Source organism: Notechis scutatus, chromosome 2 (genome assembly GCF_049901735.1).
Source record: "Notechis scutatus isolate UNSWTSFEM ecotype Mainland chromosome 2, rNotScu1.2, whole genome shotgun sequence".
NCBI lineage: Eukaryota > Metazoa > Chordata > Lepidosauria > Squamata > Elapidae > Notechis > Notechis scutatus.
Genome location: NC_142010.1, coordinates 37,432,026 through 37,459,949, shown reverse-complemented (window position 1 = coordinate 37,459,949; position 27,924 = coordinate 37,432,026). Strand labels below are relative to the sequence as shown.

Genomic DNA, 27,924 nt, shown 5'->3' with positions numbered 1-27,924 from the left:
ACACTATCCTTAATCTCACACGCTAGCAAAATAATACTTGGGATCATCCAATGCAGATTAGAGCTCTGTATGGAAAAAAGAGACACCAGATGTTCAAGCTGTGTTTAGAAAAGGCCGAGAAATATAAGTCATTATTGCTGATGCACATTGGATAATTGAAAAAGCCAAAGAATGCCCCAAAGAAGACACTATGTGCTTCATTGATTATAAATGTTCATAGTTTCAATGGATGGAGTTGGTAATTACCAGAATAGCAGAAAGCACAGAGGTGAATTAATCTCCTCCTGCTACCATCTCTGGAGAATTTGCCCAAGAAGCAGCAGCATCTGCAGAGAATGGATTTTCTTCAGACATGAAGCCATGGAGCAGTATGGTAAATTAAATTTCTCCTTCCCACAATCCCAGCTATTACCAAGGCCTTTCTCTAATTGGGTGCTACTTACAGTACAATCTTCCAGCCATAATTAATCTTAGGTAATTTGAATCAGAATCAGAACCAGTTCAATAAACATGAAATGTCCACATCCCATCAGTTTCTTTTCCAGTGTATTCTATTGCTGTCCCTGGCTCTCCATCAGTCATGTATCTTGGTTACAAGGTTTCATAACTATACTGTGGGAGTGGAACAGATATAATGAAATTCCCAATAATCCCAATATGTGTTAGTTCATAAGTTCCATCTTTCCGAGAAGGCATGAGAATGATGGATATTGGGGACCCATATTCAGGGAACATTGGATCAGAATGGTTGTCTAAAGAAAATCGGGCAGTTCAATTTAGACTGCAATCAGCCACAAAGTCAGTAAATGATATTTTCATCTACTTGATGCCCTTCTGACCTATCCTCATAATACAAATCTTGAAATAAAACCAATGAAGCACGAAACCGTCACCAATCAATCCCTGTCTTTTTCTTGTTGGCTGAGACAAATTAAATGTTACATCTCTTTAATTTGTTACTGTACTGTATTCAGTTGAACAAACATATAGAACTATGATCTTGATTTCCTTGCTCTGAAAAGATACCATGGGGCAATAAAGGAACTGCAGACAAAAGGACCATAAATGCCACTTTGCATTAAAGTTTCTAACTTTAAGGCCAACAAAGCCTCTTATGTCTTTTGAGCTTCACGTATGACATTTTGAGTACCTTACCGGAAGAAAGAGGCGTTGGGCAGCACATGGCTTGAATAATTTTCTCCACTCTTCAGTGTTTCCAACTGAAAAGGAGATTGGGTAAACATTGTATTCAAACTTCATTGAGAAAGAGGTAGGCCATTCCTCTAACTGCAAAGCACAAGAAGGAAAGAAGGAATTAGTATTACAGGGAGGGTAATACTATGGGAGCAGTATTATGGGAGCAGAAATGCTATTCAAACATCTTCAAGCCATGTACTAACTAAGGCTGAGCTTTATGGAGAGCTTAGGAGCAGAAGTTCAGGCACCATTAACTCACGGCTGACAGAGCTTTCTAAGTGAATCTGTAGCCTTTTAAACAAATCTGAGGCTTAGCAGTTGTTTTTAAACAAAGAAATCACTGAAAGATACTCACTTTCTTCTCAAACTCTGGCTTCAGGGAATCCTCAGCAAAAATATGAAATTTGAGCTTCTTGTTGCTAAAGAGAACTGCTGATTTCAGCATGTTGAGAGTTTCTAGCAGCCGGTCGCCACATGCTACAACTGCAAGATGCATCCATTGCACCGAAGAAAACTGGGTTGCAGAATGCTTTTGGTCCTTTGGTCTCCTAAAAGTAATTGTTTAAAAATGTACATGGATCATAATCAACATTTTAGAGGTACCAAGATTAAAGAAATATATATTAGAAGAGGTTGCCACTGCTTATTTTCATTACGTTACTTGAACCAACATGTGGTTAAGATAACATTTTCCTCAATTGCTTTCTATCTAAATTTACTTTGGATGGAATTCCACATAGCAGAGGCAACAAAAATGTATTTACTGCTATTAAGTGAAATCTGGGTAGTTTCAGCTGTTTCAGAAAACAATTACAAGTGAGACATGAAAATAGCTCTAACATTAGACCAGCAGCCTTCCTGATTGTGAAGATACATTTGCAAACATGCCAAAGATCTCACTGTTCTAGAGGCAGAGTTATTGAAATGAGTTTTTTGTTCTTTTCACAGCTTTTAATCATTCTGCCTTTTCGGAGAAGCCTGAATAGTGATATTACCACTTAGCAATAAATGCAGCTCCCTGTTTAACACCATGTTGACCACAAATTCAAGGGTCTTCTGAAATGCCCAGAACTGACATGCAGATAGAAATGGTTTATTTAGAATAATATTATTAATCTGAAAACATGGCTCTCAGCACAGAATCCTGGCTCCTGTAATGTAAAATACCAATGGTTTTGAGATTATTTCCTCCGTAATAAGTGCCCATATTTTTTCACCAAGAAACTAAAATGTCTAGTAATAACTGCTGTTCCATATTGCAGCATAAATCTACTTGTGCCCTTAAGGGACATTAGATTTCAGCACCTCACTAGTTCAGCACTGCAATATATTTAATTAATTGCTTAAAAGTCCATAGGCTTTTGTCTTAATTAAACCTCTATTTCTGCAATGGATAAATAATGGCACAAGGCATTTATGCAAATAGTATTTACTTTCCAGCCAATTAGTGAAAAGCCTACTAAATTATTAAAGTGTATAATTGGTTGCTTCTGGTTTGTGTGCTTTTTCTTTTCCCCCTTCTGACTATTATGCCTTTTGCCCACTTCTTTTAGGTTTGTTCTTAATTGTGTTGGTAAATCAACTCTATACCAAATATGCAACACTGAGGTGGCGGTTGCCTATGCATTCCTGTTAAAGCATTGAAAACCCCTAAAAGTCTAGTGTGCCAATGACCCTTTAACCAGGAACACTAATGTTATGCAGAAGATGGCACCTAGCCGTGAATTCTTGGAAACATCAGGGTATCTTGGATGTCTACCTAATCCTAAGCGATGATCAGCAGCTGAAGAAAAGAGGCCCCATTACACTAATCTTAACTACAGGGAAACTGGCTTTACTGTTACTTGATAAGTTGTATTTCGGCTATATTTCCTAGAAGTTTTTACTGTTTTATTAAATATAAGGAGTCCTCAACTTATGGCCATATGTCTGGACCATGATGGCTGCTGGCCCCATGGCAGACCCAAGACATGGTGGATGGATCACATCAAGGGGGACATGAAATGCAAGGGGGCATCACCCTTGAAGATGCCCTGGATCAAGCCAAGTGGAGATGGTTTTGCCAACAAATGGACCCATAGCACGGGAATAATGCCAGGAAGATGAGCCTTCAACTTGTGACCACAACTGAGTCCAAAATTTCTGTTGCTAAACAAGGCTGCATTAAGTAAGTTTTGTCCTGGGGCTGTTGACTCTCCATCTGAGGGCTGATGGATGGCCCAGGCTCTGTCTCTGTCTCTCTCTCTGCCAGCTCCATCCCTCTTCCCCCTTGGGGCTCAAAGATTGCCTTGATGCTGACCCAGCCGGTGGCTGACAGGCCACAACACCTATCCTCAGAAAAATTGCAAAAAGAAGAACATTTTACTGAAACTTTGAGACTCACTTCATTAGATCTCATAAGAATTTATGCAGATTGTTTGGAGAGGACAGGGTGGTATGGATAGATCATGGGGTGGCAGAGACAAAGTCTCACTTCCCGGATGAAGATTAAAAATAAGGATTTGACAAGTGCCCCTATTACATGACATCCCTTAAGAAGAACAATATGACTGCAAGGCTATGCAACTCAAATATTAAGCACCTCAAACAATGTTACGTAAAGCCCTGGAAAAACAATTGCAGAGAGCAGTCTTCCCCATGTTAAAAAAAATATGCTCTGGGAAAGGCTATATCAATTATACAAGCCCCCGAGTAGATTCACTGTTGCCAGGATCTCCTATGGACTCTCTGGCAAAAGATCAACTTTAACAAAATAGTTTTCCTTTTCCGGAAGCTTAGATGAATTTCAGTCATCCTCAGTTTGATTTCTATCAAGTTCAAATCACTTCAAAGCCTGGCTAAGCAGCACTTATCTGCTAAAAACAGCCCCAGATATCTTCTAGTCTACTTATTTTGAAACCAATGCCAATCGTAGCATGAAAACATATTTGCACTTTTGCAATGTTTTTGTTACATGTAATTGAAACTACAATCCTAAGCATAGGCATAGCAAAATTCAATTTATGTTCACTCAGAAGAAACTACTCTCCTGGGATAGGAAGGGGAGGAGGTAGGGAGAGAAAGAGCCTGAAAAAAAATCAAAAGAAAGCCTTTGTTTTATTCCCTAAGGGTCTCCATTTTTTATCTTTGAAAATACAGGAAAATTGAACCATGGAATATTTCTATATATCCTATTTAAATGCATTTGTTTTATTCCTTTCGTTACTGACACTTATATGCCACTCCAACAGGCTTCTATTCCCATCAGCAGTCAAATAAGTCCATCCTTCCTGTAGAGATCCGTAGTCCTATTCATCCCAACAGGAGTCAACAAACATCTGCCTATGATAAAAGGCAGGTGTTAATTTCCATCATCCTCCAATCACGTGCCATCTGTTCTGAAACGACTACTCATATACATTGAGGCCATGATGACATGGGACAAACCCTTAGTTATGATGGGGACAAATTTCCACGTTGCTTCATAGCTCAACACCAGGGGAGGCTGGCTAAAATATAACAGCATAAATCTGTGGAACCCCATTCCCACTGTAGTAGTTGTTGTTGTTGTATGGCATTGTTACAGTAGCCAGGAGACCATAATCCCATTGCACAGTAGTAGTTTGACATGCCAAGGTACCATCCCTGTTATAGGAAACGTTTGCGTGCTCTACTAGGTGTGCAACAGGTGGGCAAATTGTCAAAGAGAAATACGAACAGCTCTTCCTGCAGCTTCACCCAGGGACCCTCCATTCTCAGAGCTGCCCTGCAATTGGACACCACAATTGGGAAGGTTCAGAGCCAACAGGAATCTGACTATCTGCACAGAGCACCAGCTCGTCTCTTCACCAAAGTGGTACCTATCTATCTACTTACATAGAACATGCTTTTAAACTGTTAACTTGGACAAGATCTTGGATGACAAGAGTTCACTTTGCCATGCAACTGCTTGGGTTCAAACCACCAAAGCTGAGACCACCTCCAGTGTCAATTAAACCAGAGGTCTCTAAACTTGGCAGCTTTAAGACTTGTGGACTTCAACTCCCAGAATTCTCCAACTAGCTATGCTGGCTAGAGAATTCTGGGAGTTGAAGTCCACAAGTCTTAAAGTTGTCAAGTTTGGAGACCTCTGAATTAAACCACTGAGCCATGGTGCCTCTGATTGCCATTACTATAGTGAGATCAAACACTGTCAGGGGTTCTATTCTGCACAGGTGGAAGGTACAACAGCAGCAGTCTTCATAGCTGTTCCTGGCACCCAACTTGAGAAGTAACATCTCAGATATTTTCCAGCTTTTAAAGGGCATCAAGGATTGCAACAAACATCTCATCTGCGCTATCTGAGCTTGTGCTGCTGCCATACCAAACCCCAGGAGGATGTTTATGAGACAGGAACACTCCATTTTAATTCAATTAGGAGTGAGTCATACAAAGTATGAGTCACACAAAGACTGTTTTCTCATTCACTGATTGTGGAAAAGCTGAGATGTATTGCTGGTACACCTAACATTAAGGAGCAGCTTAACAGCCAAACAATTATTTGTATATTGTTATCAAATCCTTTATTTCCCCAAATGATTTTTTTAAATTTAAAACTTCTAGACTTTTAAGTAAAGTATCAGGTTATTACAAATCCTAGGTACAAGAGGTATACGATACAAATGCAATAATAAATGCAATAATTTCTTTTTCAGGAACACTAACTACTAATATGCTGAGATAATTTGCAGTAGGGTTTCTGGCGAGTAAGCAGGATACTGAAAGCAACAGAGAAGTTGAATTTCACCTGATAATTTTGGGTCTTTTTTTTCATTAGTGTCTATACAAGAGAATGTGTGAAGGGAGGAGCTGGCTGAAGCTGCACAATCTTTGGGGGATTCATGGAAGTGGATAAGTCTAGTCTGGCGATATGAAGAGAAGGCACCATGCCTGTGCTCCTGCCTTAGGTGGATCCTTCCTACATCTCCATCAAACTCATTGTGCTGCTAGAAAAGAAAGCAGAAGAATGGAAGCACATCTGGCCATGCTGAGGCTCATTAGAGAAGATGAGGAGATTCTGGATAAGGAAGAAGGATGTTCTCTTGTTTCCAGCCTTCTGTCTTCTTGCCATGCTAACTTGGACCCAACACTTAAGAGAAAATGGCAGTTTGGGGGATTAAAATAGTTAACTGGCCATTATTTTTTAGCTCACAAGCACCCATATTTGAGGATGGTCAATATTCTGATAAATATGATCTGTCAAGCTGCAATTAGCCTCAGTGGGCAAGGATTTAAAGGAGAGGTTGCACAGAAGACAGCTGTAAGTATTCTCAGCCTGAACAATTAAAATTCAACTAGATTGGAGCGAAATTTTAGACATCTCCCAAGATGATTATGAAACAAAATGTAGAGTACAATTTAAAACAGATGTGAGCAATTTTATAGGCAAAGTGCCTTGGAAACATACCACACTGAGCCAGTTAATACCAACAAAAAGCCAAAATCTTTTAAGGCCGCTAATTACTCAGAGCTGAGTTGATGCTCTAAGCAGCACAGTCAGGATATTGTACTGCATTTACTGTCACTAAGCATGCCCTGAAATTTGAACATACTATGTGCAAATTGTTTTCCACCAATACTACACTGCTGTTAGCATTTATAACACCACAAAGGAGTAAATCACAGGCTTTTCCCTCCTACCTTTACAAAATAATCAACGTTTCACCAGTCTTTGGATAGTTAGTTCTCAGAGGCAGCTGAGAAATGCTGATAATTCTCTCTAGCCTTAGAACCATTGATAGATTTCCTACTTTGTCAAACATTAACTCTTTCTAAATTTCTAGTGCTAGCTCCATATTCCTTTGGTGATTAAAAGTGTTCATTTCATTTGAAAACCAAAGTTTTCAAAACCTTTATAATAGGATCACATCTAAAATCCAGTAGAAAAAGACTATGGCTTTAAGGATCATCCATGAAAGCAATAGTAATTATAACTAATTACCTGCACTGTGCCATTAAATTCCATGTCTTTATAAGTAAAACATCAAAGAATAATTTGCACATGTGAACAACCTATTTAAAATCAAATGTGAAACATTTCATCACCTCAGACATGAAAACTTTCAAAGGAATAATAATCCATAGACTAAGCAAAAAACAAATATGCAATACAACCATAAGCTATCAAATCTTTCCATGGCTTGACTTAAATTTTTGTTTGTCTACTTGTAAATATTGAGCATTTACCTGAACCTAACAATTGTCCCTATTTTTCCCATGGAACTTCAATGACTAGCAGGAAACATGGTATATTATCCATAAATTTAAACTAGACTGGCATTAAGACAATCAGTTTTATTATCTTGTTGATTTCTCTGATGAGCTTTTGAGCAAGGACAAGGACAAGTTTGAAGAGACCAATAACAAGTGCCAATAAAGAATTTGACCAAACATTTTAATTCAAAGAGGATTCTGCCAGCAGCTTAGAAAGAAACTGTGACATGATTCTGTATCGGTGTAATTCATAGCAGCGAATTACATCTACATACCAATTTCATTTAACATGAAAAAACCCTTAGAACAACCGAATCTGAAAGATTTTGAATTGTACTGTACTCGTATTTCTTTGAGACAGCATTTTAGATCAGTTATAACAATTGCAGAAAATGAAAGACCTGATAAAGCCAAGAATGTATCAGTCAGAATCTGGTGACTCGGTTAATTTGTAAAGCAAAGCCACCAAAATTTCAGGGAAACACAAAACACAATGATTAAGAAACTTCTTTTTCACCATCTAAGTTTGTAATCATTATATGATTAACACTATATATTTCATGTTCAGACCTGCCATAATATGAACTGCCTAGTATTATACATGCATATTTGAACTGCATTTGAAATAGAAATACTGGATTCATATAATTTTAGAGGTTAAAAATGTCTACACACAAGATGATAGAGAACAATGTACTTGTCAGGAAACAAAACATAAAATAAATGTTAAGAGATCAATTTTTATTCTCTTCCCTTAAGAGATCCTTCCTTATTCTTATTCATTTTTCAGTGCAACACTAGCAATTCTCAAAAAAGAGTAACCATAATGGAGCCTATCTATTATGATTGTAAGTTGTGATGGTTATAAAACAATTTTACCTTCACTTTTTGTGGCAGTGAATCACCATTGTTAAGTGAATCTGCAGTTGGTAAGAGAATGCTGTGATCGCTGAGTGAACCTGTTGTTCACTATGGGGTGTTTTTGCCAAAAACATTGGTTATCAGCAAAAACATCATAAATCACAGTCGTGTGACCATGGGGCACTACAAATGGCCATAAATGCGCTCTGGTTGCCAAGTGCCCAAAATGCAGTCATCTGACTGTGGGGCAGTACGTGATAACTCCAGAACTAGTCATAAATACTTTTGGGGGGGACATACTATAATTTTGACCAATTGTAAGTTGAGGACTACCAGTATGCAAGGAATAGACATAAAACTATATAAGGGTGCTATGTCTACCATGCACCACCCATCTCAGCCTACAACAGGGGAAGATTACACTGTTGTAAAAGGCAGAGAAACATACAAGGAAAGCCCCACCACGCATCCAATGAAATAACCATGTGTCCACGAAATGAGGGTTAGTGCCAATGTTGCAGATTTGATGTGATGCAGTGGGAAAGAAGAATGCCTCTTGCTCAATCAAACTCCACCCACACATGGAGAAACCTTTTCCCACCTGAAAACAGAATCTGCCAGGTGTTACTGCATTTTCTAGTACGGAATTCTGCATTGGAAATCTGAGCATAAAGCAAAGACAAATTACTGAGATGCAAGCTCAAAATAAGGAGTAATTTTTGACTATGAGAGCTATGAAGCAGTGGGACAGGTACATAGGAGCACAAAAACTCTGTAAGATCTTCCCTTCACTATCTGCTACTAACTTGGATGGGATATTCTGTGTTGCCAGCAGTGTGAGTTCAGCTCTAAGGTGCACCTTCTCTTTGCATCTGATGAAGCAATCTGATATTGCTGGCTCAAGGAATCAAGAAGATTGAGAATATGAGAATTTGTCTCACCCAAGCAGCATTAAAAGCTTGTCTGACAAATCAGCTTATATTTCCAATGCAGGGCCAGAAACCAAGTATGGCTGAAAAGTCAAGGACAGCAGAGCCTTCAAGAAGAATTCAGCACAAGCAACACCTTCCCTAACTTCCAGCCTCCTATCACCAATCCATCTTGGTTATTTGGACTCCCCTTCCTCCACACTTCCCCTTCTTCCACAAACTACTTGATACAATATGGTGGCAGATCACACATTGCTTCTTCATAGTACAAAATTCCTGAATGAGGTGAGAAGCGAAGCTCCAGGTTCAGCTAGCCGTTAATGTTCTATGAAGGGAAATATTGCTATGCATTCTCACATGCATGTAGGAAACAGACTATTATAAGCAAAGTGTCTTTCTTCTGAAGTTCCCTTCTGAACTTTAAAGACTGTAAACCCTTTGAGTTGGAATTGCTAAAATGCAGTGCTGATTTTCATCATAGGTTACATTCCATTGTGGCATATGGAATGCCCTCCATTGAAAGCAGTGATTCTTAATTATGTTGCCTTTTCCTTACTATTTAGCTAAATGGGAGGCTTTCCCTCACACTAATTTTGTGATAGACATCACACCCCAGTTCTGCTATATTCAGCATGCAAAAGGTAGTGATTTGTTCTATCCTATTCATACTTTGTCTTTGCTCTAACTGCTTGACCAGCACGAATATGCTGCTGAAATCACTGCCATTTTTTCAATACCTTTCTGATGACAGAGGCATAGTTAACATTCTGTTCATGCAAGGTAAGAGTTCTTCCTGTGTTCATATGAAAGCATTCAGTTTATTTGGGTTCAGTTCAAAAAAATTAAGCAGGATCAAAACTGGTGAGCGCTGGATGGGAGCACAGTAGGAAAGTTCAGTGACTGAGAAGAAGGGAAGGGGAAACCACTTCCAACTCTTTCAAGAAAACTTATCCAAGTAAGTCTTCAGCACCTTAACTGAAGCAAAGAGTCAGATTAACTATAGCGTAAGGTTGGAGCCTTACTTGTCCTTTCCATCACAGTTTTTTTTTTCCTCCCTACAGTAATTTATTCATTTGCTACTGGCTGAAATGTTCTTGATCATATTCTAAGATATGCTCTGAAGAAAAATTACTTCAGGAGGCACAGCAGCTAACAGACAAGGATCCTGCTTTAATGCAGCCATTTGAATTCCATCCATGATTCACTAGTGGTCACAGTAAACATTATTTCTTCTCAATCAGATACAAGGCTAGTTAGGAACCTGGAGATTTAATAGGATAAAGAATAAGATCTCAGAAAATGGGGCATTCTTTCACTGAGAACATTTCTGTGCAACCATGAATCAAAGGCAGACTGGTTTTGTTTGATAAATGAGGTCACACTGATTTAAAAAGGGGGTGAGGGGGCAATTTATTTCAACCCAGAGAAAGCATGCAGCAATTATTTGTACTTTACCAAATTAAAAGTCTATTATTTTCTAGCAATTTTATTCTCACCCTATTTTTCTTAAGCATAACAAGCACAAATTGCAGTGTTTTTCTAATTGCCATTATATAAAAAGCTGTAATTAATGTCTAAATTAAAAGCATGACTGGTTAATTATTCAACCTTGTATTATCATACATCATAGTAAAGCCACACACCTGCCATGACATTTGGTCATCAGTAGAATCCTTTAGAATGAACAAATCAAGAGCTGTTTTTTAAGACTGATTGTTTATACCTTAAAAGGCTCACTCCATATTTGGATAAAAGAAACAGGACTTTTAAGCTGGAAAAAAATTTTGGTTGCAGGGCAACACATCGCTTAGCATTATTTCCATGGGGAAAATAAGTAATTGCTTTACCCATCTTGCTTCCAGGTTTAATTGAAGGTGTTGGTTATTACCTTTAAAGCCCTTTATGGCATGGTCCAGGTCACCTAAGGAATCATCTCAACCCAATGGGATTGGCCCATCCCATTTGCTCTGGGAGAAGGAGCATGCTCTGGATCCCATTGGCCAAAGAATTGTGGTTGACAGGGTCCAAGAGAAGAGCCTTTCCTGCAGGGGCTCCCATCTTTTGGAATATCATGACCCCCAAGGTGAGATCTGCCCCCCCACCTTCCAAAGAGCCAGAAAATCTGGCTCAGATAACTGGCTTGGGACCCTGATGAGGAAATCTCATTTTGGAGGTGGCTAGTAGATTAGTAGGTCAAACTTCCACCTAAATATGCATTGCTTCTTTTAATTTACTTTAATATTAATGTTTTAACTTTTAATGCCCCATATTTTAATGTTTTAATCATTGTTTTATTTTGTTATCTATGGAAGTTGCCCAGAGTCATTTGATAGTGAGACGGTAGCATACAAATTTAATAACTACAAATTATATAATAAAATAAAAAAATTAAAAATTGCTTTGGCAACAGTATCCTGATCCAAATCATTGTTGGGAGGGACCATAGTGGTCGAATCCACCCACTGCAGGAATCCCTCACATCATCCTGGAGTCTAGCTAACCTTTTTCTAAAATAATTCCTATGATGGAGCTTTCAGTGACTCCAGGATGCACCTGTCCTACTGTTTCATACATTACTCCTTATTTTGAGTTTGCATCTCACTAATTGGTCTTTGCTTTATGCTAAAACACTACAGAGAGTAAATTTACACCCTCTTCCCTGCAACAGTTCTTCAAATTTGGAAGATTGCTATTATGCTTCTCTTTAGCCTTCTTTTCTTTATACTAAACACTCTGTCCTTTCAATTGTCCTGAAGATTTAACATCCAAGCCTCTTAATCATCTCTATTGTTCTCCTTTTCCCAGTTCAACCTCCATGCTTCTGATAATAAATTTGAGAACTTGAGTGTGGATTTTTAATATTATGGTTTATTGCAGTCAGCCAGTTGTTTAAACTGGATTTGGCGTTTTTATCCACCCATCAAGTCCTTCCCAAGGACCTGGGATAGGGACATTATTAATTTTATTTATATCCTGCCTTTATTATTTTTTTATAAATAATTGAAGGCAGCGAATATACCTGGTATGCCTCCTTCCTCTTCTTTCCCCACAAAAACAACTCTGTTAGGTGAGTTGGGCTAACAGAGAGTAACTGACCCACAGTCAGCCTACTGGCTTTCATGCCCAAGGACTAGAACTCAGTCTTGTTTCTAGCCTGATGCCTTAATCATTAGACCAAACTGGCTCTCTATTAGTTCATATATTGTGCTAAGCCATGGCTCTTTCTTTTTCCACATAGCTTTCAGCAACTAACAGTTATGAACACTACTATAAGCATTTAGTTGGAACAGATATACAGGACAGGAAGCCAAGCCATGTCATCTTTTCCAAGTAATTCAAAACTTTGTTATCTCTATAGAGGAAAAACCATTAAGAGTAAAACAATAATAAGCAGGGAATAGTATAAACATTCCAGAAACAAAGGATTAAGCATGGAGGATTTCAATTGCTGATACAGAAACATTTTCAGGAAATCAGTATGGGCAACTGATTATTTTTTCCACCTACTAGTCAATGGCTTTAAAAGTGGAGACTATATTGGGATTGAGTGGATTTCTGAAGGCTGCTTAACATCCTGTATACAGTTGTGAGTTCACGTCACAAAACATTTTATGAGCAATATACCTACGTTCCAGAAAGAGAGAGAGAAGATGTGGCCCTTTCCTCTAAGTATTAATGGACCATGTCTTCTCTGACTTTTTTTTCCAGAAAGGCTATTATAAACTTACCTGGCTATTTAAATGCATCAAATAGGAAGCAGTTCTAACAGCATTACATACAAATCAGTTTTACAAATTATGCATAATATACATTTCCCCCCAATCACAGCCTGATTAATAAATGACACATTAAACATGGTTGTTGGACTCTACCTTACTAAATCCAAACTGCATGCCTGCTTAGTATGCGTGTGAATATACTTGTGCCATGCATCTTCCATATGTTTGAGAGTATACGCAAGGCACTTAGTATCTGAAATTTGGAGTAAAATCCTCAAATAAGAATTCCAACCGCAATCGGATAAAGTTTGAAGGACTTCCTCCTCCACCCCCCTTACAAAGCAAAACCCACGGAGTTTAACAGCGTGGCTCAGGGCGTACCTCTCGGAGAAACCCGATTCCCACCCAGAAGCCGATAGAAGGATGAGGCCCCATCTCTCCCCTACCCACCCACCCACCCATTTTGTTTCAAGAAGCGATCCACCGAGGCTGAACCCGCCAAGAAAGGGATCGACTCGGAAGGCTTTACCGAAGGCTCGTTGCCTTCCCTCTGACTCGACCCGCGCTGCGTTTGCCTGCTTTTCGATGGGGACGTGGCTCCCGCCTGGAAACCCGAACCGCCTTTTCCTTCTCTGGCTCCGCCGGCTGGACGGGTCGGAAGCGAGTCTGGAGCGGCGGGGCGACGTCGTTCCCGGCGGCCACTGGTCCCGAGGGGCTCTCCCCCACCGCCGCTCGCAAAGGCGGCTCGTCGGCGTTGCCCACCAAGAGGTAGAGGAGCAGCAGGAGGGCCAGGCAGAGCGCCAGGGCCACTACTTTGCAAGAGAGCCTCATCGTCCGTCCGTCAAGGCTGCCTCAGCCCAGGCGAAGAGACGTCCCCCTCATCCTCTCGCTCCCGCGCTGGCAAATTGGATCCAGCTTGGACATTTTAAAGCCGCTCGCTCGCTCTCTCGCCGCCCGAAGCGTCGGGCGCGAAGGAGGGAGTTGGCGACGCGCAGCGCCACATTGGCCCTGCAGTTTAGCGGCCAAGCGGGGAGGGGCCGGGAAGACCCTTACCGTAAAGTTCAGAAAACCACCTCGGCTACAAAGCGGCGGGGCTGAGGGCGAGTCAAACCTAGAGCTCTGTACCGTACCAGGCACGGGTTTCATCATGCCAGGCAGCGTGCACGTGGCGGTCTGCAGCGCAGCCTCTTTTTTCTCATTTTTTTTAAAAAATAAAATCAATGCTTATAATTCTTTTAAGGTAGAAATTTATTTTGCTTTTAAAGTCTCGGCGTTGTTTAAGATGTCATTCAGCGGATTTGCCCGAAACGAAGCGCAGGGAATGCTTATTCTTTTTAATTGGTTCAAATCCCCGTGCAAGGAAAACCTCTCAGTTAAGGATCGTTTAGGATCCAATCTAGGTGGGTCCCCGGGACCAGAAGTTTAGTCTTCCGAGCTTTCGGACTCGTGTTCCAGCACCAGTCACCGACCCAGATTGGATCCTTAATGCAACATTATTCTAGGACACGTAGGTCCGTCCTTCATTCGTTAAGGATTCTTTAATCGTGTTTTGCCCAGCTTAGGTTCTATTTATTTAAAGTTAACAAGGCAGCGTTAATACAGTAGCCAATATGGGCTACATCGTTCCACAGGTTTTGTTAAAATGGTTAATAACAACCGGGCACAAAGCGAATGAAAAAATAAGCTGGTCCCCCCGCATTTTTTTTCCTCTTCATACAACCAGACAACCATACAGCCGCGAGAGCTCAGATGCAGCGCACGCGCAGAACGAGAACGCCTGTATTCCTCCCGCCCTGGCGTCTGTCACGTGGGTCCTCGGCTGTCTGGATCGTTCGTGCTTCCCCCCCAGTATCCATATCTCTTTCGCGCTACCTCGACCACTTTTGATTGGATGAGCTCTTCCAATGATCTTTCGATCCGCCTCCCCCCCCCAAGAGCCCGCCTTCCTTTACGCTTTACGCATTCCTATTGCGGAAGAGCAATTGGATTGGCGGTAGGCTGCAGCCCGTAGGGAGACTTATCGCTGTCAGAGAATCGGAGGGCTGGAGGCGTAGAAACAAAGCGTGAAAGCGTGGAAGTGTCTGAAGGTTCCATGGGCGGTGAGTGTTGGCGTGGGGTTCATTGATGGCGCTCCTGTTTTCTTACTTTAATTGCTCAGCGTGTGTAGATGAAGGAATTACCGCAGAAGTGAAAGGCTGGGCAGCCCATAGAGAAAAGGGCAATTAATAGCGGTCGTCTTTCATTTTCATTCCAAATGTTGGGGGAGAAGCTCAGAGTTTCCATGTATTAACTGCCTTCCTGTAAGCTGTTTGACTACAGAGCTCATCATCCGCAATCATTGGCCATGCTGGGAATCATAGGATTGAACTCCAGCATATCTGGAAGTAGAATAGAGTAAGAGTTGGAAGGGACCTTGGAGGTCTTCTAGTCCAACCCCTGCTTAGTCAGGAAACTCAGTACCATTTCAGACAAATGGTTGTCCAACCTCTTCTTAAAAACTTCCAGTGTTGGAGCATTTACAACTTCTGGAGGCAACTTGTTCTAACTTGTCAGGAAATTTCCCCTTAGTTCTAGGTTGCTTCTCTCCTTGATTAGTTCCCCTCCTTTGCTTCTTGTCTTGCCTTCAAGTGCTTTGGAGGATAGCGGGACTCCCTCTTCGTTGTGCAATCCCTGAGAACACTGCTATCATGTCATCCCTATTCCTCATTAAATTAGAAGTACCCAATTCCAGCAACAGTTCTTTATATATTTTAGCCTCTAATCATCTTGGTTGCTCTTCTCTTCTCTTCTCTTCTCTTCTCTTCTCTAGTCTCAACATCTTTTTTAGTTGCCAGGTTGAGCAAAGGTCTGCTCAAAAAGGCATGGAAGCCACATGTGTAAATAGGCTTACAAAAGTAATAAGGGTCCATTTTTCATTGACTGAGGATACAGCCAGCTGGCAGGATGGGATATTTTTTTTCCTAACCTTCACTCCCTTCTGATTCTTGGAGACTGCCTGGACAAAAATCTCTGCAGTTTTTGTAGCAAGTTTTTTTTTCATCCCCAAAAGTGGTTTGCCTTTGGATGTGTACCTTTGGATCATTTATGTGGGGCTGAGAAAAACTGAGAAGGTCACCCAGCTGGCTTTGTGCCTAAAGCAAAACTTTACTCTTGATCTCTCAGTTTCTAACCTTAACCACTACACCAAATTGGCTCTCAAAAAGGGGAAAAACTTACAGAAAAGTGCATAAGCATAAATTGAACTGATGGCCAAATAGACAGCAAGTGGTGCTGTTCTTACAGATTTAATGTTGGATAAGAGGAAGTGATTGATGAATGCTGAAGAATTAATTTCCTCTCCCACAAAATATCTCATCCTTGCTTCACCCCAGACCACCGCTGTTATTTGTCAATCCAGTTAGCAAGAGAGGTGCAGGATGGAGCAGGCCAATCAATGATGAGTGAGCCATGAGACATAGTCTATTGATGAAAGGGCAGCATACCTTTCCAAGTATTAAAAACAAAAGTATAACCTTGTGAAATTCCTCATTACAGGTAGTCTTTGACTTACAACCATTTGTTTAGTGACCGTTCAGAGTTACAGCAGCACTGAAAAAAGTGACAGTTTTTTACACGACTGCTGCATAATCACGTGATCAAAATTCGGATGCTTTGCAGTTGGCTCATATTTATGGCAGTTGTGGTGTCCCAGGATCGTGTGATCACTTTTTGCAACCTTCTTACAAGCAAAGTCAATGGGAAAGCTAAATTCACTTAACAACCATGTTACAAACTTAACAACTGCAGGGATTCACTCAACAACTGTGGCAAAAAAGGTTGTAAAATGGGGCAGAATTCACTTAACTGTCTTGCTTAGCAACATAAATGTTGGGCTCAATTTTGGTTGTAAGTCGAGGACTACCTATAATGCACTTACCAAGATAAGAATCTGGAATGCAGTTGCCTCTATCTGGATCCCTTTACAGGGTTAAATCAACTTTCTGATCACACAAGAATAGTGATGGTGTGAAGTGAGCATTATATATTTTTAAACAGAAGTCCAGAGCTCTTTTGAAAGAATTCTAAACATGTGTTTAATAGAGCAAGTTAAGTATATTTTTCCAAATATGTACAAACTTATAAGGAACCCCCAAAACTTGACATGCATTTTTGAATGTGTCAGGCAATATTTGGGCAAATTCCTTTGTAGGAAGCACATGATCCGGCCAAGCTAAACTGGGCCTGAGGTGTAGAGACTAATATTGGTCTGTCCATGAACTAAACTGGAGAACGTGGGTCATGCAGCAATATAATAATCCAAAACTCACAATCCATATAATCAAATAATGGTTAAAGCAGAACCAAGTTAATGTTTTCAAATGTCAAAGTTAATGACTATAATTCTATAAAAATGTTATGGAAGAACCTGAAGTTGATGTGAGGATTTTTACCATCTTCCCTGGGCTGTAGCTGTTCTGTAGGGAGGGATATAATATGCCTACAATTTCTCAAAGCTGACGTGCAGGACTGATAACTGTTATTGCTGTTGGTGAAAGCAAAAACTTCACATACTTTTTCCACACACAAATATGTACCTTTGGATCATATTTCTCAGTAAACAAACAAGTGTAATGTTTTTGCCTTATTTATTTAATTGGTTTCTCTTTTGGGACTTTTGTGGAAAACCCATCGTATTTTAGGTCATATTTATGCAGAAATACTGACTATTCAAAAGGATTAGAGTTCACAAACTTTTAAGTGCTATTATATGTTTAAGCTAACAGATGTAATGTTTTGAAGAAGAAGAAGAGATGATGTAGCATATATAATAAGCTGTGTATTTTGGGATTATTTATTTAGGAAAGTATCTTACAATTTGTAGGGAAAAATGGTTTTGTGATACCAAACAATACAGCTGTGGCTACAGTTGACATGTGTTGTTTACAGATCTGTAACTTCAATGATAACACTAGATAATTTCTTGGTAAAAGTCCGCTGTGCAATACTAGTGTTAAGGCAGCCAGTTGAGATAATTATCTAATTTATAAAGTATGGATTTTAGAGCTTCTTAAATATTTAAGTATTCTTCAGTTTAAAAGTATACAGGTAATCCTCAACTTTCGACCATGATTGGAACAGATACTTCCATTGCTAAATAAGATTAAATGAATCCTGCCCAATTCTAGGAACTTTTTTGCCATAACTCTTTTAAGTGAATCCTCCCAGTGGTTAATCACATGAATGTTAAGTGAATCCAGCTTCCTCCATTTACTTGTGAGAAGCCAGTTGCGAAGGTCACATGATCCCTAAATCTTACAATTGTCGTAAGTACATGCTGATTGCTTAGCACCGACATTTTAATTTGTGGGAATGCTGTGACGGTCATAAGTGGAAGGACTGGTTGTAAGTCACTGTAACTTCAAACTGTCACAAATAAATAGTTGTAAATTGAGGACTACTTATATATAACTTTTAAAGTTTCCGTTTATTTTTTTAAAAAAACCACTCTTATGTAGAGTTGTAATTGCAGGAACGCTCTTATCTTGGATGGCAAACCTCAGATTAAGAATGTTTATCAAGTAATTACAACTCAGACAAACAAAATCACTAATGCAAAGAAGGATTAGAGAGAGGAAGTAAACATGTGTTAGACTTTGACTAGAGATAATTATTTGTGTTAATTACTATGCTAGACAGTAACAGAGGCTGATCAACAACCAAAGTTAACCAATGTTAGAGGATTACTAGAAATGTGTATAAATACAAGACTAGACTCCAATAAAATCATCATGGTTCATTTGATCATGGTCAAACACCTCGACTGCCTCATCATTGCAACACTCTTACATATGTGTAGGTATATTTTGGGTTTATGTTATCACTGTTGTTCCTGTGGGTGTTTTCTTTGCTAAACTAAAAAAAAAATAGAAACGGGAAAAATGCAGCTGGCATATGATGTTAAGATTCCTGCAAATAAAGATGATGCTCGGGGTTGGCATTTTCCTTGTAGTGTGACAATTTCTTTGTTTCTAAAATTAAAATAATTTAGAAAGATATAAATTGCCAAGAGGGACCAGGCACTTTGCAAATGGCAAGATGCATTGACATTCTCAGGTATTATGCTGGAGACCCAAGCTTTTGACCAGTAGCAATGCTGAGACTGCAGAAGGAAGGAACCATAAAAACAACAACAACAACAACAATTCTTTTCGGGATACTTTTGAGTAGAATAGTTTGCAAACACTGCTGCCTGCTGAGTAAAAAAAATCTGGATCCATTATAATAGGTACTCCCCTAATTTGTAGATTTCCAAGAAGTAAAAATAAACGTAGACTTTTATGCAGCTAACTTGATCTGTTTGTTCTGAATAAGGATTTTTCCGGAACTGATCGTACCTCTCTTAACTGAAAAATGGTAGAGCATACAATTAAATATATTGTTTCAGTAATGTAGTATAAGTAAATATAGGGATGTTTTTAATCTCACTGAACAAATATGTTTTCTTTGATTATAATGAATACCTTTCAGTTAACTGGAAATACTTTATTAGAAAACTTCAGTCATTTTCTGGTGTTCAAATGCTATTGATACATATCCCAAGAACAATTTGTTTGTTTTTGTGACTCTTTTATAGGCAGTGATATTGATTTTTCTGATATTCATCATGATAACTCCGGTATTTGAACTGAGTCAAGATCCAGATTTTCTCATAATAATTATCAAAGTACCTTATGCACGAGTTTCAGAATTTGACATCTATTTTGAAGGGAATTCATTTCGTTTTTATGGAAAACCTTACTTTCTCAGGTAAGCAATGTTCATTTTCATCTAATCTCATCTAATCTCTGAACTTAATTTAATATATTTAGTTTAATAAATTATTTTTGTGAGTATTACTGCTATTTTTAAAAAAGTACACAGCTGAAGATCATAGCTCATTAATTGCTATCAAACAAAGTTGCTATGAGCTTTGGGGTTACGTTGGGCAATTAAACATGATTTGTTCACATCACCGTATCTCATATGCAAATTAGAAATGGTTTTATCAGCATCCAGAAAAGTATTATCTCCTGCATAGAAGCGAAAATGGAATAAATTATTTTGAATCCTGTGTGACATAAATTTGAATTGAAACAATGTTTGGTTGCTATAGATTAGCAATCGCCAACCGGTGGGACGTGAGAAAATTTTGGTGGGCCACAGAGAAATCTCACCCCCAGAGCACCCCCCCCCCAAAAAAAACAATTAATTCAGGCTGTGCAGAAACACAAGGCTGCTCAGCCCACATGGCCCGTGGGAACCCTCCCCACCCACTCACTCCTTACTCGGCAAACTTGTCTGCTAAGTTGCTATTTTTCCTTTTTCCGACCATCATCTGTTCTGCTCTGCCAGGAGATTTAGATTAGCCAAGAAGCAGGAAATGGTTGGATTTCTTGCTTTCTAGCTAAGCACCAAACCTCTCTTAGGGAGAAATTTCTTAGCATGCATATGTATACATATACCTATACACAGTCCTAAACTGGGAAGTTGAAAAATATCTAGCAATCCACACTGGAATTATAATTATGGTACATCACATAGTCAGCCAGATGTTTACACTGGATTTCGCATTTTTATCTAACGACCAAGTCATTCCCAAGAACCTGGGTTAGGCAAATTATGTTGTTTAGTGGTGTTAAATGATATTGTTGCAGGATGTAAGCTATTCTCCTCCATGCTGCATCGAGAGCCCAGGATGGGTTGACTCCTTCCTATGATGTCATTTAGCTGAGTCTGCACTAAGATATAAAAGCCAGCCCCCGGAAGAGACCCCAGCTTTTGACTCAGCTCCTTTCAGTCAGTAGCTGTGTCTCTGAAAGCTTCTGTTAGATAACACTCAACAGCGATCTTCAGTACCATTTTTCCTTATTTCAAGCAGCTCCCAGGATCTGGGCAGCTGCTCTTCCAAGAGAGCAGGGCTCTCTCTCTCCTGCAACGTTGAGAGCAGCGTTGCCAGAGCGCTGTTCAGGCAAGTTGGGCAGTGTCTGTAGACCTCCCCACACCTGTGGTTTGAGCAGTCGTAAAAAGTGGTTGGCAAACCAATAACAGCTTCAGCCAGCTGAGGTTCTGTAGATAGCACTCGCTAGCAATCTTCAGTACCTTTTTTCCTCGCTTCAGCAGCTCCCAGGATCTGGGCAGCTGCTCTTCCAGGACAGCAGGCTCTCTCTCCTGCGGCATTGGGAGCAGCGTTGCCAGAGTACTGTTCAGGCAAGTTGGGCAGCATCTGTAGACCTCCCCCACGCCTGCGGTTTGAGCGGTCGTAAAAAGCGATCGGCAAACTGATAATAGCGTCAGCCAGCTGATCATGTGGACAGCGGCTGCCCTTTCCTTTGCTGACTTCACTCTGGGCTCTTTATAGCCTAAGAAGAGATTCTTCCATCTCGGAGCCTGTTTCCCATAGTCAGCGGCCATCTTGGATTGAAGCCTTCCACCACGAGGTGAGCGGCCATTTTGTAAGCCCGGGGGCCAATTTATACCCTAAGGGGCTTAATACAAAATTTTTTCAAACAGTTTCTTTCCATCGTAAAAGCCTTTATTCTTCAAATGGAGCAAGATAAGGGTCAGGAAGAGTTCCCCCCCCCCTCAGTGGAACAGTCTCTTAAACCCAATAAGAGAAAAAGTCATAGGCAACGCACCTAATCAGTCCAGAGGGAGGTGGCTGCTAAAATGAGAGCAAAAGCTCTAGCCCCTAAGAAGGCAACTCAGGCTGAGTTGAGGGCAGAAAAGTGCAGACATGCAGCCCTAGAGAGGCAGTTCAACAGAACTATTCAACAGAAGAGAGTGCAACTACAGCAGGTTTCAGGTGATACCCGTGGGCCCCAGCCAAGCCCTCCCAGGGGAGGAGAAGTTATCAATGAGCCTTTCCATCCTCCATCCTGGTCTCCTGAGGCCTTTGCAGTACAATATGATCCTCAGGATCTAAGCAGATCTGGGCCTTATTTCCAACAGGCTTCTGGGCCCTATGCTCCTCCCCCTCCCTCCAGGCCTCTAACCTCTTCTCAATCTAGGCCTGAAGCCACCTTCACTTCCACAGCAGCGGCCTTCGGCCTTCTGCCTCTACCTTTGAGCATAGACCAGGGGATATCCAAGATGTTGTCTCTTTGGCCATTAGGCAGGGATTGGCTGAAGGCTTCAAGCAAATCCTTTGACCTCTGGAAAGGGTTCAGGCCCTTCTCCCTTCTCAATCTATAAGTTCCTTGCCTCATCACCCTGATTTACACAGGCCCCAGGACCTCAGGGTCCATTCTTCTCTACCAGAATGGGAGGAGGTTGATGAGGAGGGAAGGGCTTCACCATCTGAACACAGTTACTCCTCTCGTTCAGAACATGAAGAGGGTGAGACCTTTGACCAAAATCTTTCAGAGGGAGAGGACTCTCTCCCAGAGCAGACATCCTCTGCATTGGTCTTCAATCCTTCTCTCTTCAGGCCATTCTCAGCAAGGCCTTGGTCACTGCCAAGCTGTCGCCAGAGGAAGTGGCTCCGGAGCCACAAAGAATTCCCTCTAGCCAGGGAGACTCACTCTTCTCCAAGCCTGTAGTACATGCAGGTTTTTTTTTTGCCTTCTCCCACTTTGTTCCTGGACATGGTCAAGGAACAGTGCGCTTCCCCTTCGGCAGGTCCTCGCCCATCTTCTCTGGATAAGCGTTTCTACAACGTCAGTGCAACCCTGGACAATACCCTGGCAGTGCCTTCTGTTGACATTCCGGTTCTGGCCTCGCTCTCATCTACTGGCACTCTCACGTGGGCATCCATATGGTGGCTGCACCAACGCCAGATTAGATTGCCTACATCTGACCTTCAGTCTCACCAAGGCCTTAATAAGATTATCGCAGCGGCGGAATTCACTGCAGATGCCACTCTCAATTCCGCCAAATTTGCATCTAGGGCCATGGCATCTTCAGTAGCAGCAAGAAGACTGTTATGGCTCAGAAATTGGCAGGCGGAGTCACACCATAAATGGAAGCTGGCTTCAGTTCCATTTGCGGGCGATAAGCTTTTTGGCGATGCTCTGGAACCTTATCTCATCGAAACCAGAGATAAAGGTAAAATTCTCTCTTCCTCTGGGAAGAGAGCCGACTATCGCCCAGCTCCTTATACTGGTAAACAGCCCTTTCGGGAGGGTGGGGGTCATTCCTTCCGCCACTCTAAATAATCCCTCGTTCTCCCCACCCATCGGAGGTCGCCTAGCCTTCTTTGCCTCCAAATGGGAGGAGACACGGCGGATGCCTGCATGCTCAGCACTATTAGGTCAGGATTACAATTGGACTTCCTAATGCCATCCCAATTTTTTTTTTTTTTAAATCTTTCCTGTCTCTCGGGACATTTCAAGGCAAGACCTCATGAATCAGGCCATTCAACTACTTCTTGAAATCTGAGCTATTCAAACCTGTTCCCCTCTCTCAACGGGGACGTGGGCTTACTCTCGCCTTTTCATCGTTCCCAAAACCTCAGGGGGGGTAGCGAACCATCCTGGATCTAAAGTTTCTCAACCAATTTGTAAAATACAGGCAATTTAAAATGCAGACTCTGCATTCTATTTTAGAGAGCGTTCGGGAGGGCGATCTCCTCTCTTCCATTGATCTCATGGAGGCTTCCTCCACATCCTCATTTGGCCTCATCATTGCCAGTTTCTCCCTTTCTGTTATCAGAATACCCATTACCAGTATCGAGCACTTCCCTTCAGCCTCTCATCGGCTTCAAGGGTCTTCATGAAGGTTCTGGCAGCATTGATGGCATCTCTGCTTTCTGTTCCAGTGAGGATCCAATGCTCCTTGGACAACATTTTGATTCTGTCCTCCTCCATTCATGCAGCCTGTCGGGATCTGCAAATTACCCTGTCATATCTCCAGAGCCATGGATTTTTCTACTCCCGTCCACTCCAATGGTTCCTGCTTCCCTACCAACGGGCAGGAACCAGCCACTCATCCATCAAGGTCCCGCTCCCTCCACAAATCCGGAGATCTCTCAATTGGTGGTGTTCCCCGTTCATCTGGAAGGGACTCCTTTCAGGGTCCCAGACAGGCTAGTGATAACCACCGATGCCAGCCTTCTGGGTTGGGGTTCCCATATGCAGGGCCAGATAGGTCAGGACCTTGGTCCAGGTCACAGCAGGCCCTTCCCATAAATTGGCTAGAGCTCAGAGCCATTTTTCTAGTTCTCAAGCATTTCAGGCACTGACCAGCTCTCATTTTCTAGTCCTTATGGACAACATGGCCACCATGGCTCATGTCAACCGGCAAGTGGGGACGAGGTCCAGAGCCCTCATGGGAGAGGCTCTACGGTTGGGGTTATGGGCAGAGAAACACCTGTTGTTGATCTCGGCGGACCACTTCTCCAGGATCAACAACTCCCAGGCCGACTGGCTCAGCAGTAGCCTAGTCAACCAGGCAGAATGGTCCATTCCTCCGTCTCTGTTCAGGTCCTTTCCCTCAGATTCGGAACGCTGGAAGTGGATCTCTTCTCCACTCCTCAAATCGCCCAGGTCACCAGATTCTTTACCAGGTTTCCTTGCCGGGGAGCAGAGGGGACCAATGCCCTTCGGTGCAGATGGCGCAAAAGTCTCCTCTATGCCTTTCCCCCGCTCCCCATCATTGCGGCAGTAATTCGGAAGATGTTGGAGGAACGAGCGGAACTCTTCCTCCTGGCACCCTATTGGCCAAGGATGCCCTGGCTTGCGGACCTGGTCAACCTATTGGTGGCTTCTCCTTGGAGGATCCCAGCCCATCTAATCTCCCTTCATCAGGGGATTCTGCTCCACCCAGAGCCCCAGTGGCTTAAGCTGACCATGTGGCACTTGAGCGGCAGTGGCTAGAGGTGGCTGATCTTCCTGAAAGGGCCATCATCACTATCTTGGCATCTCGCAAACCTTCCACAAGGCGTATCTATGATGCCACCTGGAAGGCCCTTTCCCGATGGTGCCTTAGGGAGGGTCTCTCTCTCCTGCTTTAGCCCAGTTGGCAGAGGTTCTTAGATTCCTTCAGCATGATCTGGAGAAAGGTTTGGCCCCCAAAACCTTACACGGGCAGGTTGAGGCCCTCTCCTCGGTTCTTTCATGGGGTTCGCTTCCTTCCTTATCCTATCACCCTTCAGTCAGGAGGTTTTTGAAAGGGGCTTCCAACCTGCACCCACCAGTGATTCACAGGTATCCTTCCTGGGATCTTCATGTGGTCCTTAATGCTCTTACAAAGCCCCGCTTTGAACCCCTTAGAACATTGTCTCTCTGTTTCCTGACTCTGAAGGTAGTGTTCCCCGTTTCCAACATTTCAGCCAGGCGGGTATCCAGGCTCGCTGCTCTTTCCATCAGACAGGACCTTTGTTCCTTTCATGTTGATAGGGTTGTCCTCAGTCTGGACCCCTCATTTATTCCAAGGGTTAACACCTGTTCCACAGGTCCCAGGACATTATGTTGCCCACTTCTGCCCACTCCCGCACCCTGACTTAGAGCAGCAGTGGCACACGCTAGACCTAGGTAGGGCTCTTAGAGTATCTATTAAGCACACTTCCTCCTTCAGGAAGTCGGAAGCCATGTTTGTTTCCTTTTCCCTTCTCACTTGGGGCACAAGGCCTCTTCTCCTACTATTAGCAGGTGGGTCAGATCTTGCATTGAGCAGGCCTACAAAGCTGCGGCCCTTCTGGTTCCTCGAGGTCTGACGGCGCACTCTACCAGAAACGCGGCCACTTCGGCTGCCTGGGCGACCCAAGCACCCTTGGAGGAGATCTATCTTGCAGCCACATGGACATCTCCATCTCCTTTCATCAGATACTACCGTCTGGATGTCTTTGCCTCGGCAACTGCAGCCTTCGGCAGACGGGTGCTTCAACGAGTGGTTCAACAGTCGGTGTGATGAGCCGGACGAGGACCCACCCGTGGACATGCAAGCTTTGGTATGTCCCATCCTGGGCTCTCGATGCAGAATGGAGGAGAATGGGCGTTGGTAGAAGTTACCCTGAAACGCCCTTTCTATGTATGCTGCGAGAGAGCCCAGCCCCTCCCTTGATTTGTCCGGAGTGGGTAAGTCATATTTCTGTATTCATTTGTGCTTTCAGAGACACCTTTCAGTCTGTCAAGTATCTTCGCCAAAGCTGGGGTCTCTTCCGGGGGCTGGCTTTTATATCTTAATGCAGACTCAGCTAAATGACGTCATAGGAAGGAGTCAACCCATCCTGGGCTCTCTCGCAGCATAGATAGAAAGGGCGTTCAGGGTAACTTCTACCAACGTCCATTCCAAGCATAGCTGCCTTTTGCAATTGACTGATGGTTATTTGTCAGTGCTGATGGTGTTCAAATGAATCTCCAGATGTTTTGGAATTGTACTCAAAGCACCTATTACTACTGTTGCTGTCTTTGCTTTCTTTTGCCACAGTTGTTCTATGTTAGGGGTGTCTAACTGGTGGCAGTGAAGGGAAAAACGTCTCAATTAGATACCCCTGTTCTATGTCTATTTGCAAGTCTTTGTATTTTGTGATTTTCTCAATTTCTTTCTCTTCTATTCTGTTATCCCTATTCTGCTTCTATTCTGACACTATCCAAATTGATGTCTTATCAACAATTGTTAAGTCTGGGGTGTTATGTTGCGGGTGCCTGTTGAAGTCTAAAGTTCTAGAGCATTTTAGTTTATAATTATTTTAAAATGCATGCACGCACACAAACTCAAACACAGAGTCAGACATTGTAACAATAAAGATATGTAACATTTATGTATATGTTGAAACACAATATTTAACACTCCATCTCTATAATTCTTGTTCTCTTAAAGAATGTTGTGCATAGAGTAGAAATTCAGTGGATCATTTCGGGGAAGGGAAGTAATGTCCATTAAAACCAAATGTACAGTAAATTCAAATTTATATAATAGTTGCTTTTTATGTCATTGGATGTTGTTTTTAATTCTGCAGTCCTATATAGCAGTGATGGTGAATCTTTTCAGCACCGAGTACCCATTGCGTGCATACCCAAAATGCAATGCGCGCCCCTCACATTCACGCACATGCGCGCCCAATGTGCTTGCACCCTGCCCCCCTCATGTGCCCCCCCATGCATGCGCCCCATCCCCTGAGCATGCGTGGCAGAGACCTGAAGACCAGCTGGCCAGCAGGAGGCGTGTGTGCATGCGTGGCAGAGCTGAGCTGGGGCAATGCCATGCATGTCAACAGGGCTCTGTGTGCCACCTGTGGCACGCATACCATAGGTTCGCCACCACGGCTATATAGCATGCATAAAAGTTATCTGGAACTGAATGAGGTACCCTGAATCTCTTGGCATTTGAATTTATAAATAAAACAAGCTTTCTTCCTGAATTGAGTAGATCAAAATATGGAGAAAGCAAAGAAACAAACAAAATTAAGCAGTGGCTGATGTCTGACAGAACTTCAGCATGTTCCATTCACAATTCTACCAAGGACATGGTGATTACTCTGACATTCCTGATAAAAGTAATGCTAATAATTGTCCATTCACAAATCATACTCTCTTTTTTGCTTGCCATCTCTATATACAGTATAACTTACTATTTGGACTTGTTTTAACGTACATTGTAGAATCTGTAATTTGATTTTACAAATTGTTAACGTCTGAACACTGCTAGCTCATTTTTCTTATACTAATAATAGTTATTAAATAAAATACTTGCTTTTTTTCCTTTCACAGATTGATACTTCCTGGAAGAGTTGTAGAAGATGGAAGAGAGAAAGCATCATATGATGGTTCAGGTTTGCTTTGCAAATATTTTCATATATAGCTGTATTGTAGCAGTATATATTTTCTTCCAATTTCACCAATAATTCATGTTATGTTGGTTTCTGGCAGGTCCTTGATTTAAAATGCCGGTTCTGCAGAGAGATAAACAACACATTTGAAATTATTTATGGCCACTAGAGAGAGGATAAGGAAGATTCCCATGTTACAAATATCTTTTCACCAAAATAACATCATACCCTATTCAGAAAGAAACTTGAATTGCTGGTGCAC

General features: G+C 41.8%; 2 protein-coding genes across 5 annotated transcripts in view; one reads left to right on the top strand and one right to left on the bottom strand.

Moving 5' to 3' along the window:
* Window positions 1-13,979, bottom strand: part of GXYLT2 (glucoside xylosyltransferase 2) — a 28,147-nt gene extending 14,168 nt beyond the window's left edge. The window contains exons 1-3 of one of the 3 annotated variants that reach the window (XM_087954584.1): window positions 13,467-13,979; window positions 1,553-1,745; window positions 1,156-1,287 (exon numbers count right to left, since the gene is read on the bottom strand). In XM_087954584.1, coding sequence (XP_087810710.1) covers window positions 1,156-1,287; window positions 1,553-1,745; window positions 13,467-13,768 — 627 coding nt within the window. In that variant the 5' untranslated portion in view covers window positions 13,769-13,979. Of the gene's footprint in view, window positions 1-1,155; window positions 1,288-1,552; window positions 1,746-13,090; window positions 13,225-13,466 lie in introns of those variants that run through there. The other 2 variants (XM_026679046.2, XM_087954585.1) reach the window with 2 other exon arrangements.
* Window positions 13,980-14,898: 919 nt separating this feature from the next.
* SHQ1 (SHQ1, H/ACA ribonucleoprotein assembly factor) overlaps window positions 14,899-27,924 on the top strand; it is a 111,032-nt gene continuing 98,006 nt past the window's right edge. Inside the window, exons 1-3 of one of the 2 annotated variants that reach the window (XM_026679058.2) lie at window positions 14,899-15,036; window positions 19,551-19,723; window positions 27,604-27,665. In XM_026679058.2, coding sequence (XP_026534843.2) covers window positions 19,581-19,723; window positions 27,604-27,665 — 205 coding nt within the window. In that variant the 5' untranslated portion in view covers window positions 14,899-15,036; window positions 19,551-19,580. The remainder of the gene's footprint in view (window positions 15,037-19,550; window positions 19,724-27,603; window positions 27,666-27,924) is intronic. The other variant, XR_015747482.1, reaches the window with a different exon arrangement.